Source organism: Gopherus evgoodei, chromosome 1 (genome assembly GCF_007399415.2).
Source record: "Gopherus evgoodei ecotype Sinaloan lineage chromosome 1, rGopEvg1_v1.p, whole genome shotgun sequence".
In the NCBI taxonomy this organism is placed as follows: domain Eukaryota; kingdom Metazoa; phylum Chordata; order Testudines; family Testudinidae; genus Gopherus; species Gopherus evgoodei.
This window is the reverse complement of record NC_044322.1, coordinates 362,357,515-362,382,333: the sequence shown is the minus strand read 5'-3', so window position 1 is coordinate 362,382,333 and position 24,819 is coordinate 362,357,515. Positions and strand designations below refer to the sequence as shown.

General features: G+C 44.8%; 1 protein-coding gene across 3 annotated transcripts in view; it reads right to left on the bottom strand.

Moving 5' to 3' along the window:
* The window catches only part of FBH1 (F-box DNA helicase 1), a 40,793-nt gene extending 15,994 nt beyond the window's left edge, over positions 1-24,799 (bottom strand). For 2 of the 3 annotated variants that reach the window (XM_030578496.1, XM_030578589.1), the window contains exons 1-10: positions 24,685-24,799; positions 21,022-21,186; positions 16,426-16,964; positions 14,857-14,987; positions 10,430-10,565; positions 9,933-10,123; positions 8,642-8,755; positions 6,820-6,914; positions 4,560-4,728; positions 2,115-2,343 (exon numbers count right to left, since the gene is read on the bottom strand). In XM_030578496.1, the coding sequence (XP_030434356.1) occupies positions 2,115-2,343; positions 4,560-4,728; positions 6,820-6,914; positions 8,642-8,755; positions 9,933-10,123; positions 10,430-10,565; positions 14,857-14,987; positions 16,426-16,964; positions 21,022-21,186; position 24,685 (1,770 nt within the window). In that variant the 5' untranslated portion in view covers positions 24,686-24,799. The remainder of the gene's footprint in view (positions 1-2,114; positions 2,344-4,559; positions 4,729-6,819; positions 6,915-8,641; positions 8,756-9,932; positions 10,124-10,429; positions 10,566-14,856; positions 14,988-16,425; positions 16,965-21,021; positions 21,187-24,684) is intronic. The other variant, XM_030578678.1, reaches the window with a different exon arrangement.
* Between the last annotated feature and the right edge of the window lie 20 nt (positions 24,800-24,819).

Below are 24,819 nucleotides of genomic sequence, written 5' to 3'. Positions count from 1 at the left end.
CTCCACTCCAAGGACATTGTCCTTCATCCAAGGATCCCAAAGGTCACTGCATCAATGTGAAGTCCAGACCCTGATGTACCAGCAGGGACACCTGGTCCTCACTGCTGAACCAGCAGAGCTATGTGAGATCCTGCTTTGCCTCTCCTTCCTTTGTATGTTCCTCTCTGCCCCCTATTTTTCCTCTCGTTCTCTCTGGCTTTCCATCGGATCTTGAAATCAACTATCACATGGCACCAACACAATGAGATGAGACAGCACATCCTGCCAAGCCAGAGAGAGAATGGTACAAGAGAGGAACCAGATCAACCAGATGACATCTCGGACTCCAGACTGGGAAATGAGCCAGAGCCCCATGAGCTGTTTTTGTGGTTTACCTACCAACCCAGAGCATCTGTCCATGACTGACTTGCTGCCTGGAATCCCAATAACATCAACAATAGCCGAATTTCTTCCACCTTTACTATCCTGTCTCTTCCTCCCCTTGGGTCTGTTTATAAAAGCAGGAAAAGTAACCATCCTTTACATCGTTAAACTGAGCAACAAAACTAAGCCTTTCCTCCATACTTAGAAGGGTTGTCCAACAAAATAAACTGTCTTTAAAATTGTCTTTTAATAAGTCCTGATTAAGTCTGTGTCATGTAATCATTTAATTTCAATTTTAAAGTGCTTTATAACTTGTTTTAGCTTTTTCCCCTACCACCCATATTTTAGTTAATACACTCCTAAATTTTGGCATCATATTCTTAGAATATGTCTATAGTAGGAACACTACAGTAGCATAGACACTACACTGATGGAAGGGGTTCTTCTGTCACTAAGGTAAATCCATCTCTTCAAGACGCTATAGGCAGGTCAAGGAAAAGTTTTTCCATCAACCTAGCGGTGTCTACACCAGGACTTAGGTTGGCTTAATTACACTGCACAGGGCACGAAATTTTTCACAGCCCTGAACACCGTAGTTAAGCTAAGCCAACTTTGTAGCGTAGACCAGCCCTTTGTGCGTTTGCATGAAACAAATCGAGGTGTCCGTATATCCAACTCCAAACCTTGTCTAACACTGTTTAATGTTGGACCGTGACAGAGCCACGTCGGCACCTTTAACTTTTTGGGCTTATATATCTCAGCTCAATTAATATGCCAGCACTCGTCACTGGGAGCTGGACTGAGTCCAGTATTTAATTCTCAGCATGCAGTCATTTAGTAGCCCTCTGTGAAATGAATTTCAGTCAGCCAATTCTGACCTGAGGTGGATTTGAAATGGTGATCTAGAGGTGGAAGACTCATTATCTCATTTCCAGACCCCATTTATTGAGGGTTAAAAATTGTGCTTTACAGGAAATAATTTGAAGAACTTAAGTCCTTGTGAAAATTCATTTTATCAACTGACAGAGTTTTGGCCTCTAGAAATAAATCTCTATTATGTACTTGGATGACGAAATCAAAAATTACACATTTGAAAAAATTAACATGTTAAGTGATAATTACAGGCATTCAAACTATTAAAAAAACAAAATAAAAACTAAAGCCCTGGTTAAAAATAAACCTGTTCTAGACTCTTCCTAAATGTTAAAATGATGTGATTTTAACAACAGTGTATGAATAGCTTAAAACACAAAACTCAAATAAAAAGTCCCAGCCAATCAATTAACTACTGCCAAAGTTTTGTTCAGCCATACAGCTACTTTTAGACACAGTAAATGAACTGTATTCTTAAGCCAGAACTGGCCCTCTTAAATCTATCCAGTTATTTTGAAACCACTGTCAACACTGTAGTACTGAAATGCCTTCCAAATATTAACAGAAATACATGGGATCTCAAGTTTCTCCCTCTTCCTCATACATATCCTGAGTCTGGTCTAAACCCACTGGAAAAATCTCCCAATGACTTTAAAAGACTTTGAATCAGAGCTACAATGAGTTTCTTGTCTCTTCTCCTGCAAGGGGATCACACAAGGAAGATGTATTCCTTTTTCATAGACCAACCCAGTGGAAACAAGAGAAATGTATTTGATTGGTAATTTCCGACTGCTGAATCATAAGGACCACTGTATCACTGGAGTCTGCTTTGATGCACGTTCCACTCTTTCCCAGCTGGCCTCTCCATCAATACTCACTTGCTTCTCTTCTTCAGAGACTAGGACCCTCACACCGTGTGTATTTTTGCACCATATGGGGGTGTGCTCCACTGATATGAATTCATCTGAAGAAGCAAAAAAGCTTTCAAGCGTCTGAGTTACTGTCTTTGCTCTTATGAAGAGAGATTGTCCCATGCGGTGTTTGAGGATGAAGCTGATCGTGTAGGGTGACAGGTTGGAAAAATTTAGTTTGCCTTTTTCATTATAGCTGTGCCATAGACAAAACAAAACAAAACAAAAAATCACATTATTAGTTTGCAAGAAAACTTATCTGAGAAGCGTCGTAGCCTTTCCTTCTATTACTAATGCTCAAAGGAGCGAAGAGGAGCTATCTAAGGTATTTATATGGCCCTCCCACATTACTATAGATCTGGGAACCTCACAATCCTTAATGTATCTACTTTCAAAACAGCCCTATGATGTAGGGAAGTCCTATTATCCCCATTTTACAGATGGGGAAAACTGAGGCACACGGAGAGGCTAACTGACTTGCCCACAGTCACATAAGGAATCTGTGGCAGGGCAGGGAATTGAACTCACATCTCTGGAATCCCAGCCTAGCATCACCACCACTGGGCCATCCTATATGAAAGAATTCAAAAACGGCTGGTTGCAAACTGGTTTAAAGGTGACATGTGAGGGGTTGAAAATTGAGTGCCAGCCCTTGTTTGCTTCTTCCTGATAACTAAGAAGTCTGGAAAGGTTATTTCAAAAGAAGGGCTCTTTTTCTTCCATACCTTTTACCTTAGAAATATAGGGCTGTCATTTCTGGTCTTCCATGTTTTGCTGGAGGTCTTTATGGAGGACCTAGATATGTTGATTTGATAAAGTCAGCCCTTAACTGAAGGAGTGGAAGATGCTGACTTTTTAACAAAAGAGGTTTTCTTTCCGATTGTTTATTGTAGGCCTTTGGGTTAAACAGGTTTTAACAAATAACAAAAAGACATTAAATCCTTTCAATAAAAAAAAAAAAATCCTCTCTCTGCTCAGGCCTTGTCTATATTCTAAGTTGCTCTTGTTTATCTTTAAACCAGTTTAAAACTGATTTTGTTAAACCAGTGCAAAACTGTGTGGGCTGAAGCTAACTCGGCCTTGGCTACACTTGCAAGTTAGAGTGCATTAAATCAGCCCCGGGTGCCCTAGCTCCTAAGCTGTCCACACTGGCAAGGCACTTAGAGCGCTTGGACTCTGCAGCTGGAACGCTCCTGGAAATCTACCTCCACAAGAAACACAGAAACACCCAACGACATGTTGTATTACTGTGCTGTGACTGGCCTCCAGAAACTTCCCATAATCCCTTAACATCAAGTGGCCACTCTTGTCATTGTTTTGAATGTTGGAGTTTCCTCCTGTGGCTGTCTGAACAGCATTCTGACACACACTCTGCCCCCCAAAGCACAAAGTCTCTCCCCCTACATACACACAACACACTTCCTGTCACACTCTCCCCTCCCCTCCCACCCATTTGAAAAGCACGCGGCAGCCAATTGCACACTGGGATAGCTACCACAGTGCACTGCTCTCTGGGGCACTGCAAGACCTGATACTGTGGCCAGGCCACTGCGCTTGCGGCTGATGGTGTAAACACATGGCAGCGCTTTCCTGGCTGCTGTCTCCGAGGGCTGGTTTAACTCCTGACGCTCTACATCTGCAAGTGTAGCCATGCCCTCAATGTATGCCACATTTAAACAGCATTAAGAGTGTGTCCACACTGGACTTTGCATCGGTTTAACTAGTGGTGTGATTTTAAACTTTCGTGACTTTCAGTACAGACAAGGCATCAAAAGCCAATTCAGGAAAGCATATGTTTAATTTTGAGGATGTGCTCAAAAGGACATAAGAAAGTCTGATTATATGGTTTCTCTAGTGTTTTAATCCTACCAGCAATTCAGTCATTCACAGGCTCATCCAAGAAGAAACAGGGAAGACGACACAAATTTCTAGCATAAAAAAACCAAGGAAAAACAAAAAAAATCCCTCACAAGTCTTCTTTAAACCTCATAAAGGTGCAATGAAAGGGACTTTTTTTTTCTTTTAAGCCCACAAAACAAAGAAATATAAAAAGTGATGCTCATAAACAGAAATGCAATTCAAATAGGATGTTTTGCAAAATTCCCTGCAAGATGCCCACGGCCATTTCTTTTATTCACCCTTTTAAAATACCTTAAAGATTTCTATGCTAATTTAGTTCCCTTCAAAGTGTGGCATATATTATCCAGGAAACAACAGTGCAAACTTCCCCCATGCACTGCCCTCGACGGATATAAAAGAATCATCCTACGGCTCCGAGGCTAATTCAGTCCTTGGTTTCTCTGCTGACCATAGAGGAAAGTGCTGGCTGCTGGCCTACATGCTGAGATTCTGAACAGCACACTTTGCCCCACCCTGCTCTACGAACAGGAAAACGAAAAGAATGCTACTTACTGTTTGCCAACACTCGTGTATGCTAATGAATGGAAAGTCTTGCACATAACGTTAGGGGGGAAGACACTCTTTCCGTTCTCCACGATGGCCTTGTTAAATGCCACATACAGAAAGCTGAGATGGGGAAACTTCTCTGCATACTTGACCAAAGTCGAGGTCTTTCCCGTACCTGAAGAGCAAAAGAAAGAAAGGCGTCCTTGTGTCATAATCCTACCTGTATTCTCAGCACTTCTCTCCCATCAGGCTCTTCATCACCCCTAGATCATTAGCCTAGCCTGCGCAATGTGATTGAGATTTTCAAAGACAACTAAGGCATTTAGCCAACCAACCTCCAGTGAAATTAATGGGAGGTGGGTGGCTAAGTCAGCTTTGGAAATCTCAACCTGTAGCCACAAATGTTATGAACAGTTATAAAATCACGCAGTACTTTAAAAACACTCCAGCTAACCTACCTGACATGAGAACATTCTGGGAAAATGAATTGCACCAGCTGGTTTTACAAAAAGTAGATCGGAAAAAATTTTGAAGGAGAAAGTAGTTAAGGACATTGAGGTCAATGGTAATTGGGACAAATTACAACATGGTTTTACAAAAGGTAGATTGTGCCAAACCAACCTGATCTCCTTCTTTGAGAAGGTGACAGATTATTTAGACAAAGGAAATGCAGTAGATCTAATTTACCTCGATTTCAGTAAGGCATCTGACACGGTTCCACATGGGGAATTATTAGTTAAATTATCAGCAGGTAAGTATGCCCAGTGGTCTGTGATGGGATGGGATCTGAGTTACTACAGAGAATTCTTTCCTGGATGCTGGCTGGTGAGTCTTACCCACATGCTAAGGGTTTAACTGATAGCCATATTTGGGGTCAGGAAGGAATTTTCCTCCAGGGCAGATTGGCAGAGGCCCTGGAGGTTTTTCGCCTTCCTCTACAGCATGGGACATGGGTCACTTGCTGGAGGATTCTCTGCAGCTTGAGGTCTTCAAACCACAATTTGAGGACTTCAGTAACTCAGACATAGGTTAGGGGTTTGTTACAGGAGTAGGTGGGTAAGATTCTGTGGCCTGCATTGTGCAGGAGGTCAGACTAGATGATCATAATGGTCCCTTCCGACCTTAAAGTTTATGAGTCTAGACAGGTGGCAAGCTGAGCTTACTGTCTTGTGTGGCTGTGGTGGAACAGATGACACCACACCAGCCAGTTAGGGGCTAAGGAACTCCTGTGGTCACAATCAGACCAAACTCACATGGCAAGTCAGGCCTGGAGGCAGGCGCTCAAAAGGGAGGACCTCACGCAGTTGAGGCGGCACTCAGAAGCAAACAGAGCCGGGGCTCCAGACTGAGACCCTGTGCCTTGCAAACGCTGCCTGCCTTGGCCCTCGAAGGAAGACGACGGGACAATCTATTTTTCCGCATTGAAGCCCTGCTCCCAGATTCAACCCCAGCCTTTACTTGCAGTGAAGAGTGGACACCTCAACTGCCTATGGGGCCTGACAGATTGCTTCCCTCTCCCTGGCTCAAGGAAAAAGGCTATGGGAATATTTTCCTGTTGTCGGTACTGCTTTCTATCCCCCAAAGGGGACGGCGTCCCTAAAAGGCACAGCTAAAGGACTGTCCCCCAGACCCAGATCAGAGGTTTGCAGCTACATAGAGAACTATGCATGACATAAGCAAAGTGCCCTCTCACACCCCAAGGGGGCGACCTCAGGACGTAACATTTCACAATGTGTTCATCATGCTTCCCCACCCATTTTCTATTATTTCTACCTATTGCATCATATTATCCTGGTCTGTGTGCTCTCCAGGGTAGGGGCTGCTTTATTTACCCGTTTCCATAGTGCCTAGCACAAGGGAGCCCTAATCTAAAACTGGCACTGCTGCAATACCGCTACTAAGAGCGAGGTCAGAAATGTATTTCCTTTTATAATTTACTGCCCTTCATTTCTTTTTGTGCTATTATAAGACACTCACTTTTCTTCCATTTGTATGAGGAGCTAGAGCTGTGTACGACTATTCTGAAACGCTGCTTATTTCCTGCCTACATGTTTAAACAGGTATTTGATTTCTACACAAAAAATCTACCTCTTGATTCATTTTTGTTAGCTGTCAGCAGTGTTTGCCATGCCATGTTGTCAGCTCCAACAAAGGAAAACCACAACAGAACTGGAGTTCGCTTAATTGTCTAATAAGCCTATATATGTGTGTATATATTTTTTGGATAAAGAATCCCTGCAACTTGTTTCACAGTCAGGTTTCTTACCTGCAAATGCCATAATTTTCACTACTTGACCAGGCAAGATTGTGTGATTTAGGATCCTTTGCTGTTCGTGGGTTAGTTTTATGTCAAGCTTATTACTAAAAATAAAGTAAGAGCAAAACAATTATTTTTCTGTGTTAAAATACACAACCAACGATGAGGAACATATAGCAATGACGTGCCTGTGCATGGAACAACAACGCCCTCCTATTGGAGAGGCTGGACTAGGCAGAGATAAGAGGCAGCCAAGTCAGACAGGAAAAGGCTACAGCCATATAGGGCCAGAGATAACAAGGGCCAGAAGGAGGGTTGTAGCAGTGGGGACCATGCAGAACGGGTGGATATTGGAGAGAAAAAAAACAAAATGACTGCAGATGGGAGAAAGAAGGGGTCTGACCCTGCATAAGGTCACTTGGGAGCCATTAAGCCTAAGTCACTCGGGTGCTAAATTCCACTTCCAAAAACGACTTCGGCTCCTAAATCTCACTGAAAAAATTCAATAGGAGTCTCCTGAGCCCCATCTGAAAATAGAACTTAGGCTCTTTTCAACATTTGACCGTTAACCTCTCTTTGCCTCACCTCAGTCCCCCAGCTATAACATGGGGGATCGTTATCCTTTATCTCGCAGAGAAGCTGTGAGGTTTAATTAACGTATATAAAGCAATTCAGCATTTCAGTGTTGTTTTTATAAATAAAAATATAATTAATTGTAATAAACCTATACAGCAAACTACCTTTTTCCAGAAAGTTGGTGTGAGATACCAAGAGAAAATTCCTCCAGCTAGGTATACCCTGCTGATTCTTCCAAAGCCATTCATTAACAAATGACTATTCCCAGAAAACTCCCTTTCTACTGACTGCAACTGTGAATGAACCATAGTTAAATGATTTCTGGGTGAGGGAATGGAACTAAGACCTGGGAAACAAGAGGGCTGAATCCCACATGTTCAAAGTACCTATGGAATTCCCATCACCTCACCTGTGAGGTAGGGCAGTGCTATTATTCCCATTTTACAGATGAGGAACTGAGGCACAGAAAGGCTAAGTGGCTTGCCCGGGGTCACCCAGGATGTTTGTGGCAGAGCAGGAATTGAATCTGATTTCCCAAAGGCCCAGGCTAGTGCTCTAACCACTAGACAATCTCTCCTTTAAGTAGCAAGCTTTCAGCGACTTGTGTCAATACAGATGACAGGATGGAGTTTGCGTAGGCATGACATATATCAGCAAATGTCTAATGGCTGGTTTGCCTCACTGCCTCTCTTGAATAAGGAGGCAATGATAATAAACATACATTTATTAACATTATTTTCTTTGTCGTAGCAACACGAGGGGTTGAGGCCCCATTGCGGTTGGCACCACACACACAAAACAAACAAACTTTTCTAAAGTGATCATCAAGCTTAAATTAGCCCAGCCACACTCCCTTCATCCCCCCCAAAACATCCCCATGGACAGGGAGGGTCAGGAGTCTTCCCCAGGAACCTGGGGTGATAACAGTCATTTTAGCCAGCAGTAGTCATGTTGGTGGCAGATAATTGTGTTTAACAGATGTTTTTACCAACTGCAGTCATTGTAATGAGTAAAAACCCCTCATTTTATTAAGAAAAATAAAATATGTTGAATCTTTATAACTTATGGGTCTGATTCTGCTGTCCCTCTGGTGCAGATTAATGACACTCCAATGAGACAAAGAAGCTGCTCTGAGGCCAGTGAGAATGAGACTCTGTAAACTAGCCCTTTCTGTGAAGTTTTTGCTCAGTCTCCAGGACTTTACAGGGATCTGTGTATTTGACCCTCTCATTTAGATTAAATACATGAGCAGTACCTGGGCCAAGCGCCTCTTCCACAGTTTGAACTGGGTGTTTCCAGCATGGTCGTCTTAGTAACAGGGCAAGCGTTCTCCATCAAATACAAGGAGTAGAAAATACTGTAGTGAAACCTAACAGAAAATATAAAGACAGATAACAAATCTAATGTAAGAGGCTCTTTAACAATGATCAGTTAGATGTCAGTTACCTCCCTTTGCCCCATAAAAGACCCCAGAAGCTGTTTATGCTGCTAATAAAGCAATATTTGGAGAGTTCGCTAGCTGACTTATTCAATAAGGTGCCAGGCTGGACTAGAGGACTTCAATTTTGTTTCTGAGATGAGTAAAACTGCACATGGAAAGATAACATAGCGCCTCCAGCAATAAAGAGCTGAAGGTGCTGAGGAAAACAGACAGCCAAGATCCTTCCTGTTTCAGTGGACAGACCAGAGATTTCCCATCACTGTATAACAAAGTGTCCTAAGCGGGCAGCATTTGGGATATTAGCGTACCCAAGATTTTCATCAGATGTGTAGACAGCCATCACTTACACAAATCGGAAAACAAGGCAGGCCAGAAACATTCAGTGAGTCGAAACAGGGAGACACATTATCATTTAAAGAGCTGTTATAGTCTGAAAAGTGACTGTAAAAGCGGCCAGGAGGGGCTCCCTGCTTACTGCCTCTTATGAACGCAAGTTCGCCCACCTTGTAAAAAGATTATCTTTATAACCATCCGCTCCACAAATATAACCAAGGATTGGCCAATCAAGCTGGGTCCTCTCCTTCTCATAGGTCAACACCTGGAATAAATATTCTGCAATAGAAGCCTAATTAATCACCCCGTTGCTGATATCTGAGTTATAAGAGAATCCAGATCACTCAGAATAATAATCACAGATAACATTTTACATTATGTCTACACGATGCTTTGATTAACGAATTAATCCTTTCGACACCCACAGAAGGTGCATTAGAAAACGCAGGTAGAGATGTGAAGTGACTTGCCCGAGCCTACATGGTAAGTCAATGATAGCTGACTGAAACGTGTAACTTTCCTTAGAAACTCACTGCTTCTCCTAGCTGGGTTAACTCTGTTGTGCTAACAGGATCTGCTGTGTATGGAAGTATTTGTTTTACGCAGTCATTCTTCTGAAAATAACAGCACTTAAAAACCACCCTGAACTACTAATATTCTGGACTCTTAGCTGCTGTAAACGAAGTTTGATGGGTCAAGGACATGCTCACAATAAACTAGCATTCCAGCGGCAGATTTTCATTTTAAGATACAAGACTCTCTCCCTCCTCACCTGTTACTTATATTGATGCCCTTCTCCCTCATTGCATTCAGCAGTGTGGCCATACAGTACAACATCTCTGTGATGTCCAGGAGTGAAAGGGTAGAGCCGGGTTTCCTAAGACAAGCCATTAGCTTCTGGATGTCATGAACGCCATCAGAGAACAGCACAATAGCTGCTATCACAGCCCACACGTTCACAGCCTAGAGAGGGTGATGGCAAAAAGAAGAATGGAGAGAACCAAGAGGACTACACAGTTTGTCTTCTCAAGGCATTGGGGGAGGGAGAGAGAGAGAGGCAGGCAATGTGCAAAGATCCCTGTGATTATTAATAGCATCAGTAACAAATTTCCTCAGCCAATCCTCCTATGCCCCCCGAATATTTAACATTTCCTATTTACGCTAACAACTTCTCACTGGCAAATGCTTTTCTTTAGGAAAACCCTTTATGCTCCTTGCCCACAAAGTAAAATGTAAGACAAAAAAAACCCCAAGGAACATTTAACCTACCCCCGCAGTGCCCTCTAAATCAGGCAGTCTCTGGATGATGCATATTTCTGCCTTGGTAAACAGATGGTGCTTCTTCAAGCATCTGAGAACTGCATCAGGGTCCATTCTCCGGGCAGCATTGGAGGTGGCCATATACCTGTGCAGAAAGTACCCAAAAGTCAAAGAATGAGTTAGGTCAGTGGTTCGAAACTGGGGTTTGTGAACCCCTGGGGGTTCACGAAATGTTACAGGGGATTCGTGGGAAAAAATTCCCTAACGGCGGACAGAGCTGTCCCTAGGGACCCCGGGCAGCACAGGGCCAGCAGCCCAGAGTCCCTGGACTGCCAAGAGCTAAGCAAATCAAAGTAAGCATATCTATCACGCTGAGGAGATTTAAACTTCAAGACTCCTTATAAGAAATGGAAAGGGGAGGTGGATATTTTTTGCTGTTTTTAAAATTAAATAGGCAGCTAGTGTTGTTTTTAAAAGTATTATGAAGAACAAGTTTAAGCTTTGTTGTAATGTGTGTTGTTTGCCTGGACTGCTCAAGACCTGAATGCTTGTGTAAGAGGAATTCTTTGAGTTGGCTTCTTAAACACCTTCATGCTGTTCCACATTTGGTACTCCTTGATGAAACGCAGGAGCCCTGTCTTATAACAGGCTTATTCAAAATGATACAAGCTACGAAAGTGAGATCTTGAAAGAGCATTGCCGTTTTCATAATGTAATAAAAATATTGTAATGATAAATAATGATTAATAATAAATAGTGTGTAATAAGCATGTCATAAAAACAATTTTTATATTTTCAAGATCACTGCTTTTATCATTTATACTCAGGTAAAGGGGGAAATCCCTGGAAATATTCATTTTTAGGAGGGGGTTCACGAGACTTGACATTTTAGTGAAAGCGGTTCACAGGATGTTAAAGTTTGGGAACCACTGAGTTAGGTCATCTGCAGTACCATTAATCCTGCCCTGTCGTGTACCCCATTCAGCCTCCAGTATGCATATAGCCAGATAGGCTTGATCCTGCCAGGCATTGAGCACTCTGGCTCCAATCTCGCAAGGCATCTGAGCATGTGACCAGTTCCTAGTCTCATTGACTTCCAGGAATTAAAAGTTAAGTGATGCATGTGCTTAAGTACTTTGTGGGATAAGGGCCCTGGACTGTAAACTCTTCAAGGCAGGGATCGTGTCTTCCTGGCTGTGTAGACAGCGTGTAGCACGCTGTGGGCGCTACAGGAGTATAAATGATAATACATAGGGAAAGGAGATGAGAGGGAGCTGTGACCCTCGCAGTCATTACTGCTAGTAATGAGGATGGCCTGTGGAAATCCAGTGTGCACTGATCAGAGAAAAGATCACTTCTTTTACACGTCGGGTTTTTCACTCTCTCACATCTTTAAAAAATCCCACTACTTTTGACCCCATTTGCCTCTCCAACTTCCACCTCATCTTCCTTCTCTTTTTCATACCCAAACTCCCTGAAAACATAGTTTACAGTCACAGCCTGGAGTTCCTCTCCTTCACCCCCTCCAGTCTGGCTTCAGGCCCAGGTGCTCCACTGAAACCACCCGCCAAAGTCTCTTAAGACCTCTTCCTAGACAAAGCTCAGAACCAGTACTTCAGCCTCAGCCTCTTTGCTTATCAGCTGCTTTGGATACCATTGACCATGCTCTTCGTCTTGCAATCATGTCTTCCCTTGACTTCCATGACTGTCCTCTCCTGGTTCTCTTCCTCCTCCTCCAATTGTTCCTTCAGTGCGTCCTTCAAAGGCTTCTCCTCATCCCATCTCCAACTTCCTGTGGAGGTTCCACAGCAGTCTGTCTCCCCCTATACCTTATTTCTGGGTAATCTCACCCACAAATGCAAATTCAGACACCATCTCTATGCTGATGAGTCTCCGATCTCTCTTTTCATTCCAGCCCTGCCTCCTTTTGTCCACATTAAAACTGTGGCCTGTCTCTTTGACATCTCCTCGAGGATGTCTAGACATCAGCTAAAGCTTAGCACAGCTGAAACAGAGCTTTTACTCTTCCCACCACTCCCTTCCCGGTACCTCTTTTCTCAATCACTAGGGACAACATAGGGTGGATAATAATTGAGGATTTATTAAAAAACAATAAAAAAGTCCAATTTATTTATTTAAACACTAGTTTGTTTTAAAAAAAATAAAAAAAAATAAAATTTGAAATTGACAACCTATTTTAAGGCCTACATTTATTATAATCTTTTAAAATAAATGCAAAATATAATATTAAGCAGAAAATGTTTGCAGCCAAGTGTTAAAGTCAAACGACTGAAGTCACCAGCTAAGCACCTGAAACCAGAGTTTGTTGAAATGCTAAACCAGCTTTTGACAGCAGTAGCCTCTTCTACAGGTGCAGAGAGAATATTTTCTTTGTATCTGTTTATTCAACTAGTGCAGTTCACTGACTGGTTGATTCAAAGTTAAGAAACCAATGGGTGTTGAAAAAGGAGGAAAGCTTGTTTTCCTCTTCCAATCTATTAATAAGAACTGTATATGAGAGGATGAGATCTACTAGCTTCAAAATCTTGAAGGACATAGTGACCAGAAAAAATCAATACAATTCGCTAATTACAGGTCATACTTCCTTTGTTTAATAAATCAGTTAGTTTTAAATGAAGAACATGTTTTAGTAAACTTTTTTCTTATGTACCCAGAACATTTAAAGGTTACAAAATTAAAATGCCGTTTGTGCCGTTTTAATTGAATTTGAGTTTCCATCCAGCGAGTCTGATGTAAAACAAAAATAAACTATTAATCTAATAAATAGAGGTGAATCATTCACCATTTACTAACATAATAAAAAAATAAAAATTAAGAATGACTATATATTAAGGTAAGGTATGTAATTGCTTAAATAAATGTGTCTAGATATAGTATATCAAGACTAGCAAAAAGAAGCACCAAATTTAGTATGAAGGCTATATTTAGATGCCAATCAACATGTTTTAATGGTTACCATTTGTTAACTAAGTATTAGGCACTTAATAATTTTAACCCTTAGAATTCTGGACCAGCACTAAATAGTTACATCCAATTAATTGGTGTGTCTGTCTAGTTGGCTGTTTAGTGGTTTAAGGATTATCAGCCGATGAGCATCAACCTTTGCTGAGGAAAATAAAGTACAAATGAAATACATGATTAAAAATCAGTGTTTAATCATTATTAAAATAAGTGACTTAAATCGCTTTGATTTAAAATCAATGCTTGCTGGTGCACTACCATTGTGCCTATCACCCAGACCTATCTCTAGGTTCTCAGACCCAGGTCGTATTTAAATCTTACAGACTCTTTCCGGATAACATCTCTAACATATGGCCTTATCCATCCACACAGCTCAAACTCTCAGCCAGGCTCTCATCATCTCATGTCTCAATTACTGCAACATCCTTCCCTCTGGCCTTGACAAATGCCATCCTGCCCTGCTCACATCCATTCAGTATGGTGCCACCAAGATAACTTTCCTAGTCAATCGCTTTGACCACGTTGTCCCACTCTCTGCAGCCTTTCATGGGCTCCCGCTCCTCTACTGCATCAAACACAAGCAATTAATCTTCCCTTTCAACGGCCTCATGACCTATTCCTCACCCTATGTATCATCTCTCATTTGCTATCTAGATGTCAACTTTCCCCTCCAATCGGCCTTTCTGCCAGCCTCCATTGCCCACTGAATATTTTCCCATGCTGCTCCTCACACTTGGGAGGAGCTCCCAGCAATCACCTACAAAGCTAACACGTTATCTTCCTTAAAACTCTCCTTTGTCACCTTGCCTACAAAACACTTGACAATGGGTAGGCCTCTGGTGTGCTGAGGCCACTGCTACCATGCTGAGCTATACTGTCTCACTGTTTCCCCATCTGTCTGTATCCATCTGTTATCTCAGACTTCGACTGTAAGCTCTTTGGGGTAGGAACTGTCTTTTGGTTCTGTATTTGTACAGTGCCCAGCACAATGGGGTTCTGGGCCTTGACTAGGGTTCCTAGGCACTACTGTAATACATATAATAAATAATAGTAGCCAGAAAATGGAATGATTTGGAAATTTAGAGCATCACCTCTAGGTTATCTTTTTATGGCATAAAAACTTGAGTGGTTAAGGCATCCAAGTAAGAGAAAATGGAAACAGGAGATTTTTGGGTGGAGTGGGGAGAGCGAAGGCGGCATTTTTTGCCTAGTCCAGGAGGTCCACTGATCATTTTTACTTCTCATAACTAATTCCTCCTCTCCCCTGCACACCCCAATCATGTGAAGCAGATGGTAGATGTGTGAGAGGAAGTTAATCACCTTTCTTGGCAAAGCACAGCATAAAATGAAGGCAAACCTACAGCAAGAGACTGGAAACAAGGCAAAGCACTGCAGGGCTGCTTCCCCCACCTACTGATGTCCAGCTGTAAAATCACACAATGAAACAGACTCACCTTATAAATCCCAGCATGCACTGATCCTGCTCTTGGGTTATACCGTAATGATCCAGAATCCATTCAACTGTGAGCAGAGCCTGGGCCTCCTTCATGAGGTACTGACGGTACAGCTTTTTCCACAGGATAAACTAAAATGCAAATCAATGAATGCCGCTATCTGAACAGCCCCTTACAACCCTAAACACTTTATAAATAGGCTTTTTCTGACAGGCACTAAGAAGCAGCATTGCTCCTGGGGGAGACATGTAATTTCAGATTAGCAAGACCCTGTAGCTCGATAAAAACAAGCAAGTGGCTCATGATGGGGCAAAAAGAAGATGGAGAAAAAGGAGGGATGGAGGAGGAAAGAGTGAAAATTCCTGCTCCTTGCAGTCTAAGGACTTGTCTACAAAAGGCTTGTTTCTCTAGAATTTCTCACTATAGGTACTCCTGGCTTAACCCCACAGGTGAAGCACCAATGCTGGCAAGGCACTATCAGTCACCAGCATTTTTAACACCGTCACTCAGACCTACTTTGAATAGGATTAGAAAATATCGTGCTTCAGACATCCTGTGGCTCTCTGGAGCCTGTCCACACGAGCCCTCCCACTGTAGCTAGCCCTTTGGGACTTTTTTGGTAGACAATGCTAAGGGCTCATCATCTCTTACTGTCTCCAAATCTAAAACAACTCCCAACAAGTTCACCATTATTTATTATTTGTACTGCGCAGTCATGGATCAGGGTACCAGTGTGCTTGATGCTATACAAAGAACCAGAAGATGGTCCCTCGCCTCCAAAAACAAACAGCCTGCCTGTAAGGCAAGTGATAATGGGTGGATGCAGGCAGATGGGCCAGTGCCTGGTAACAGTGACACAATACTGCTCAGCAAGACAGCCAGTGGTCACAGTACACGCGCTAACCACAGTGGGATCGTGGCAGAGGGAAGTTTTAAGGACAGTGGGATGGCCTTGAAGATGTTTATAGGCAGCTCCTCCAAAACAGGTGGAGTCCACAGAGGAGAAAGCACAAAGCTGACGGGTTCAAAAATGTAACCGGTGGCCGATGAAGGCTGGAGTCACTGACCAGGTGGTGGTGGTGATGGGGGCAGGAATTGAGGATGTTCAGTGTCACCTCAAAAAGCAGCAGAGAGTCCTGTGGCACCTTATAGACTAACAGATGTTCTGGAGCATGAGCTTTTGTGGGCGAATACCCACTTCGTCAGATGTATGTAGTGGAAATTTCCAGGGGCAGGTATATATATGCAAGCAAGCTAGAGATAATGAGGTTAGTTCAGTCAGGGAGGATGAGGCCCTGTTCTAGCAGTTGAGGTGTGAAAACCAATGGAGGAGAAACTGGTGTCACCTCCTAGCAGACACGTGGCACCCCACAGACAAGGCTTCACAAAAGAGTGAAGTAAGGAAGGTTGTGGCGATTACTGATGGGATAGATAAATGGATTCAGAGGAAGAAAGAGAGAGGTCACTTAGCTAACCAGAACAGGGAGAACGTTCCTAGTGCATCAGCAAGAATGGGACATGATATCGGCAGCAAAAGAATCTGGATTAAATCAGTAAAACAACACTCACCAATGGATCACTGATAATCTCTCTCCAGCGATGACACACCAAGTTCAGGTTCAGACAGAGATCGGTCACAGGGAGGAAAGCAAAGATAATGCTCAGGACTTCATTGGGCAGCTGGTCAATGTGTCCTTGGGGTTCTTTACCGCATGAAGTCCCTAGGAGCCCAAAATATGAATCAGGAATTGGATCAATTTCTATGACATCAGGGTCTTGTCTGATTTCTGTGTGTCCTGGAGAATACTTGAGGGAACTGTCTATCATGGGCTTCTTATCAGTCCCACCACATTTACTATATTCTGTATAATTACTGCCAGCTCCTTCTGAGCAGAGAGGCCGTTTCCTAGAGGCCACAGGACCCCAGGGAGCCATTTTAGCATCTCCATCACATCCAAGGAGGGCACAGTGATCCTCCAACCCCTCGTCCATGAAGAAGGAATCCAACGACTCTTCTTTAACTTCACTGCTTTTTGCCACTTGGTTACCGGTGGGTGGCGTCTGAATGACTTTGAAGTAATCAGTGATGCTCCTCTGATGACCCTGTCCTACAGCGAAGACAAGATGAAAGAACACAAACAAAATGTGTTTCTCTGTGAGTATCCAATGCCTGAAAACCTCTTGGAGCCTTTAAAACAAAAAGGCAACATGCTAACACCCCGCTACTGCCCGCCCCCCACCATGATCTTTACACACAAATAAATACATAGAAAGAAAGATGTAATTTCTACTTCACATTAATTATTTCCTCTGAACGGACAAACATGGAGACAAAGGAAGGAAGCAGAGAGATAGGAGGATAAATAAAACCATCGTGGTCAACCTCTTAGATCAGTATAAAGCTCTTCCTGATGCAGTTTACTTTCCAGATTCCGGTGAATAAGAAAACAAGTTGAAACAACAGCAAAGCCGCAAACTGTTCCGAGCTTAATGTGAAAAATCGCAGCATAAAACTGTAAATCACCATAACTCAAATGCAGCCACCAGCGCATTTTTTGCAGCCACAACAGCCTCCTGGGCAGAGATTAGGGGGACAAAGCAGCAGTGCCATCCTGCAGCGCCCAGCTTTTGCTCCTGGATGCCAGCAGGGTTCAGCGCCCTGCACCATGCAGCCTCCTTGGGGGCTCCAGGCAGTGCCTCTAGAGAACATGGCGCTGGTGTGCACGGTACCAGAGGAACCTGGGGCTCCGCAGGTGGCTGAGTTCCTGACCTTCCTTCTTGGGGGTGGTGGGGCTCAGGCTTCAGGTCCGGGGCTCCCACTTCAGGCTGCAACCTGAGGCGGCAGGGCTCTAGCTTGGAAAAATTGTCGGAGTGGCCAACAGCAAGAGTCAGTAACCGCACTCTGAAGCCACCAACATTTTGTTGCGAGAACCCTGGCCCTAAATGGAACAGGCCTTAAATACTTATTGAAATTTTAAGAAAAGAGATCAACATTTTTTAAAAAAGTAATAAAGCTAATTACCAGCCACCCATTGATTTGACTGCAAAAGATTATAGCACCCCCCCCCCCCCCGGTTTGTTAGATATAGCTTTGCCATTATTTTATAGTTAGATAAGCTTTGTAATTGTTTTTACAGGCCCTAGGTGTGGACTTCAAGCTCTAACAGACCAAATGTTAAATAAAAACATTTTGTTTGTTGGAAACTGAGGACTGCGCAGGGAATTATCAGCATATTAAGCACTGGGGCATAAAGAAACTGGGGTGTAATGAAACTAGGTATAAAGAATCAGAGGGGTAGCCGTGTTAGTCTGGATCTGTAAAAGCAGCAAAGAATCCTGTGGCACCTTATAGACTAACAGACGTTTTGGAGCATGAGCTTTCGTGGGTGAATACCCACTTCCTCAGATGCATGTAGTGGAAATTTCCAGGGGCAGGTACATATATGCTAACAAGCAAGCTAGAGATAACGAGGTCAGCTCAATCAGGGAGGATGAGGCCCTGTTCTAGCAGTTGAGGTGTGAAAACCAAGAGCGGAGAAACTGGTTCTGTAGTTGGCAAGCCATTCACAGTCTTTGTTCAATCCTGAGCTGATGGTGTCAAATTTGCAGATGAACTGAAGCTCAGTAGTTTCTCTTTGAAGTCTGGTCCTGAAGTTTTTTTGCTGCAGGATGGCCACCTTAACGACTGCTATAGTGTGGCCAGGGAGGTTGAAGTGTTCTCCTACAGGTTTTTGTATATTGCCATTCCTAATGTCTGATTTGTGTCCATTTATCCTCTTCCGTAGAGACTGTCCAGTTTGGCCAATGTACATAGCAGAGGGGCATTGCTGGCATATGATGGCGTATATTACATTGGTGGATGTGCAGGTGAATGAACCAAAGAGAAACTGCTGAGCTTCAGTTCATCTGCAAATTTGACACCATCAGCTCAGGATTGAACAAAGACTGTGAATGGCTTGCCAACTACAGAACCAGTTTCTCCTCTCTTGGTTTTCACACCTCAACTGCTAGAACAGGGCCTCATCCTCCCTGATTGAACTGACCTCGTTATCTCTAGCTTGCTTGCTAGCATATATATACCTGCCCCTGGAAATTTCCACTATATGCATCTGAGGAAGTGGGTATTCACCCACGAAAGCTCATGCTCCAAAACGTCTGTTAGTCTATAAGGTGCCACAGGATTCTTTGCTGCTTTTAGGTATAAAGAAACGGGGTATGAAGCACTAACAAAAGAGGAACTGGGCGGGGGACAAAGGGTCACTCAAGTGCCAGCTCAGTTTTAAGCAAAATATAGCATGATAATTATTGCTTGCTTACGGTAACTGCAAGGTGGAGTTACAGAATGACCAGCTCACCCACTGCCAACACGCATGATAAGTGTGGAAATGGCTTGCTCAATTATAGAATGACCAGCTCACCAACTGCCAAAATGCATGATAGGTGTTGAAATAGCTTGCTAATTTACAATATTAATTTACCAGAAAAGGGCAAATAACTTGTGTAATCAATATGACGTTTTACGGTTTTAACCTTTATAAGCGTGGTAAAAATTGTAAAGGGCAGAGCAGCCTACCTCTTGCATGGGGTTACGCTGTCTCTCCCTGTACGCATACTTGTAATCTTGTTTTATCAACAAAGATGCCTCAGGCTGTCTGATCCAAATCAACTGGGTGGTGGTCTTTTCCACAACAGAAGTGAAACTGAAAGTATACGATGGACTCTACCCTCAGCAGCCCGTCCTTTTACTAATACAGCAACCCACACTAGAGGTGCACTTCACCTAAGCAATCACATTTTTGGTTTGGATATTAGCACATACCTATGCTGACATTAGACACCATTTCTGGTCCACATAAGTTCCATACTCTTCCTAGTCTGCAACTCACAGCGATTATTTTGTGCTTCCTAATGTTTAATCAAGAAGCAGTGTTGGAAAAACAAACGGGGCCAAAATTTTCAAAAGCAATTGCTGATTTTGAATGCCCACGTTGGCATGCCTTAAAGGGCCTGAGCTGAACACCCAAAATGTAAAGCATCCAAAAATTACTAATTTTCAAAAACGACTTGGCTGAAGACATGTATTCAGAGTCTACAATGGAAATGACTCATGATCCACCAGTTAAGGCACAGAATAAAGAATCAGGAGCCCTGAGTTCTAGTCCTGACCCAGCCACAGACTCTCTTTCTCTGATGCTGAGCAAGCCAATTCACCTCAGTTCCCCCAAGGAAAATTTCCAAAAATGTTTAAGTGACTTAGGAATCTAAGTCTCACTTTCAAAAGCAACTTAACTACTTCTCAGGCTCCCAAGCACCTAAATCACTTTTGAAAATGAAACTTGGGCACTTCTGAAAAGTGTACCCCACGTGTGGAAAATGGGTATAACAACAGTTCCCTCATTCACAGAGAGGCGGTGAGGATTCATTAGATAATGCTGTGAAGTGCACTGAGATCCTGAATGGAAGGTGCTATAGAGTATTAACCAACAAACAATTAGAGAACGAACTAAATGAGAACGCATATTAAATAATGAATATCCAGGAGTATCTCCGTTAACTGCAGATGCTGCAGTGTATCTCAATTAGGGCCGCCATTTGCACCAAGCAGGCTGGTCTAATGAGGCTGGTGAGTGCAGCTCAGCTTTTCAAAGCAAGAGAAAGGCAGGAGACATTTGGAGTTGGTGTTAACCAGGACTTAACACGGCCCTGGTGTGGGACTCACCCTCCTTCGGGGGAGAAAGGACTCATGACTCTAAAAGCAGCTCTCTCCTAAGTCGCTGGTCATTGCTTAAGTACAGTTATACCAAAGGGTGATTACAGTATGGCTCAATCAACTTCTTTCATTGTGGACATTCAATGAAACCTCCTCCACTGCTCTTCCCTCAGTAACTGCTCACAGTAAACCTCTACCTCGATATAACATCGTCCTCGGGGGCCAAAAAATCGTTATAGGTGAAACTGCGTTATATCAAACTTGATTTGATTCGCCGGAGCGTGCAGCCCTGCCCCCACCCGGAGCACTGCTTTACCACGTTGTATCCGAATTCGGGTTATATCGGGTGGCGTTATATCGGGGTAGAGCTGTAATTGAGGTTAAATTCCACTTGTTGCACAGAAGCAATATTAACAGTTCTCTCTCAGCTCTTAACCTGTTCGGAAACCCTGTACCTTCTTGCTGTCTCTTGGTCCTGTATGTAGGGTAGAGGCCCCTGTTTAGATCTCCGCTCGCCCGTCTTTGACTGAAAGGCTGTGTCAGGGAAGATGAGCCTTCTCTGCTCTGGCTGAATGCTTCACAGTCACTGGCTGTAAGGTGCTTTCGTTTAAACGCTCTCACTGGCACCAACATGAAAAGAAAATCGCATGGCTGTTAATTGAATTACGTTTAGGTTTATTTTCAAAGTGACATGCTGTGCCTTTGGTAGGTGCGACAATCAGTTCATCAGAGATCAGTTCATTTATAAAAGCCTTATGCTTATGCGATGATCCCCACATCTTCGCTAACATACTCTCTTTCAGTAGCCTATGCAGAAATTTATACAGAGCTTTGAAGATACACTGGAGAGTAAAATACATCATCAAGACACTTGGCAACATTCAAAGCTATGTGGAACTTATAACGTTTATACAATAACTTCACTCCTGGTGTCTAATTCATCACTGTGCAGAACTTTGGGATATCCTCCGGTATGAATGGGCTACGCCACTACAGATAGCTGTTATAGCGGCAGAAGGAGTTTTGCCAATGTTGTAGTAAATCTGCCCCCTGGAGAGGCATTAGCTAGATCAACAGAAGAATTCGTCCATCGACCTAGTGGCAGCCGCACCTGGGCTTAGGTTAACTCTGTTTCTCGAGGCTGTGAATTTTCCACTCCCCTGAGCAACACAGCTAAGTCAACCTAAGTTTCCAGTGCAGACCAGGCCTAAGTCTAGAGATTTGGTTACAACAACAAAAAACTGTAATGCAGATGAGTCTTCAAGCCTGTTGCATAAATGGGCTAAAGCTTTGGATATATCCAGGTATTAGGCCTGTTAAACTTTTATCTACACACAAAAGCTGCAAACTCGTAACTGGGACCTCTACTCAGATATATTTGCAGTGTTGCTCTTATCTTTACTGTTGGCAGTAAACTACAAAACCTTGTGAGCAATTTTAAAATGTCATACTGTAAACAGAAATGTGCAAGAACACATTTATTTTGATAACAGGGACTGACAAAGATAGATGACCTAACTTCCAGTTACGGAATTATGAATTAAGATCTAAAATGACCATGTGCAATAAAGCTTCCAGCTGCAATAAAAGCATCCAGCCCACATTGATCACTTGGCTTCAGTTCTTTATTATAATCAAATGGTAGAGAAGGAGATCCCATACCATACACCATACCCAGAATATCTATGAAGCCAGTAAGTGCTTTTGGTTTACATTAGCATCAACAGGTCAAGTCATTTTCCTTTACTTCTTCCTCTGCCTCAGAGCTATTACATACCACTAAGAGCTTTAGCAACAACCCCTGCGGTTTCTGATGTCTTATATATCTGTACCCCACTATAACGCGACCCGATATAACATGGGTTCGCATATAGCACGGTAGCAGTGGGGCTCCAGCGGTGCTTTAAAGAGTACGGGGCTCTGGCTGCTGCGGGGAGCCCCGGGCCCTTCAAATCACCACTGGAGCCCTGTTGCTGCTACCCCAAGGCTGTAGCAGCAGGGCTCTGCCGGCAATTTAAAGGGCTTGGGGCTCCCCGCGGCCGGGGCCCCGGGCTCTTTAAATCACAGCTGCAACCCTGCTACCACTTCCCCGAAATAATGGTGTTTCACCTATAACAAAGTAGGGATTTTTGTCTCCCCACAACGGCGTTATATCGGGGTAGAGGTGTACAACCAACACTTCACTGCCTGAAAACATACCACAAGCAAATGTCTAAGGAAGGAAAAATGATTTGCTCTTCAAGATCAGATGCTTTTGAAAAATATTCCAATTAAAAAAAAATTGTTTCTCTCTTAAAAGGAGAGTGGACACAGAAGTCAAAATAGGGAATGCAAATACTTCATTAACAGGAATACCAATCTGAATTATTATTTTAAAATCTAATCATAGCACTTTTGCTTTAATGGCTGAAAAACTTAAAGATCCCAATGAACAGCTGAATGAAGCCCCCCACCTTGGGAATACTATCCAGGGCATTAATTCTCCAATGCAACACCAAGGCTCCTATAAGCATTATCTATTCTACATGCCCCCTCCACCCCCGTCCCCAAAGCAGTCCCCACCCCCGGGTCCTATCCCTGCCCTCAATGTAGACCCCCTGCAACTTGATCCCAGCCCCCAGTACAGACCCATCCATCCCCAGGCCCTATCCCTGCCCCCACTTCAATGCAAACCCTAATCCCTGCCCTCAATGCAGACCCCTCCACCCTGATCTCTGCCCCCAATCCAGACCTCTCCCATTCCAGGCCCTATCCCTGCCCCCACCCAAATGCAGACCCCAATCTCTGCCCCCACCCCAATGCAGACCCCAATCTCTGCCCCCACCCCAACGCAGACCCCTGCACCCCCAAGCTCTATCCCTGCACTCAATCCAGACCCCAATCTCTGCCCTCAGCGCAGACCCCGATCCCTGCCCCCACCCCAATACAGACCCCCATCCCTGCCCCCAGCGCCGACCCCTGCACCCCCAGGCCCTACCTCTGCTCTCAATGCAGACCCCGATCCCTGCCCCCCACCCCAATGCAGACCCCGATCCCTGCCCCCAGTACAGACCCTTCCACTCTGATCCCTGCCCCCAGGGCAGACCCCTCCACCCCGATCCCTGCTCCCAGCGCAGACCCCTCCACCCCGATCCCTGCCCCCAGCGCAGACCCCTGCACCTCCAGGCCCTATCCCTGCCTCAATGCAAACCCTGATCCCTGCCGTCCACCTCAATGCAAACCCCGATCTCGGCCCCCAGTGCAGACCCCAATCCCGGCCCCCAAGACAGACCCCTCCACCCCCAGGCCCTATCCCTGCCCCCAATGCAGACCCCGATCCCTGCCCCCCACCCCAATGCAGACCCCGATCCCTGCCCCCCAACCCCATGCAGACCCCGATCCCTGCCCCTAGCGCAGACCCTTCCACCCCGATCCCTGCCCCCAGCGCAGACCCCGATCCCTGCCCCCAGTACAGACCCTTCCACCCCGATCCCCACCCCCAAGGCACACCCCTGCACCCGCAGGCCCTATACCTGCCCTCAATGCAGACCCCGATCCCTGCCCCTCACCCCAATGCAGATCCCGATCCCTGCCCCCAGTACAGACCCCTCCACTCTGATCCCTGCCCCCAGGGCAGACCCCTCCACCCCAATCCCTGCCCCCAGCGCAGACCCCAGCACCCCCAGGCCCTATCCCTTCCTCAATGCAGACCCCGATCCCTGGCCCTCACCCCAATGCAGACCCCGATCCCTGCCCTCAATGCAGACCCCGATCCCTGCCCCCAGCGCAGACCCCGATCCCTGCCCCTCACCCCAATGCAGACCCCGATCCCTGGCCCTCACCCCAATGCAGACCCCGATCCCTGCCCTCAATGCAGACCCCGATCCCTGTCCCCAGCGCAGACCCCGATCCCTGCCCTCAATGCAGACCCCGATCCCTGCCCCCAGCGCAGACCCCGATCCCTGCCCCTCACCCCAATGCAGACCCCGATCCCTGCCCTCAATGCAGACCCCGATCCCTGCCCCCAGCGCAGACCCCGATCCCTGCCCCCAGCGCAGACCCCGATCTCGGCCCCCCACCCAGGCCCTAGCCCCGCCCCCGGACAGTGCCGAGCCCCGCCCGAGCCGAACCAGCCTCACTCTGGTCCCGCCGGCGTTCGGAGCCTGCCGGGGCAGCTCGGCGTCCCGACGCCAAAGTCCTGCTCGCGTAACCAGCCCGGCTTCCCGGGATCCCGCTCCCGGCCTCCGCCTGACTGACTCCGCCGCGCGCCAATC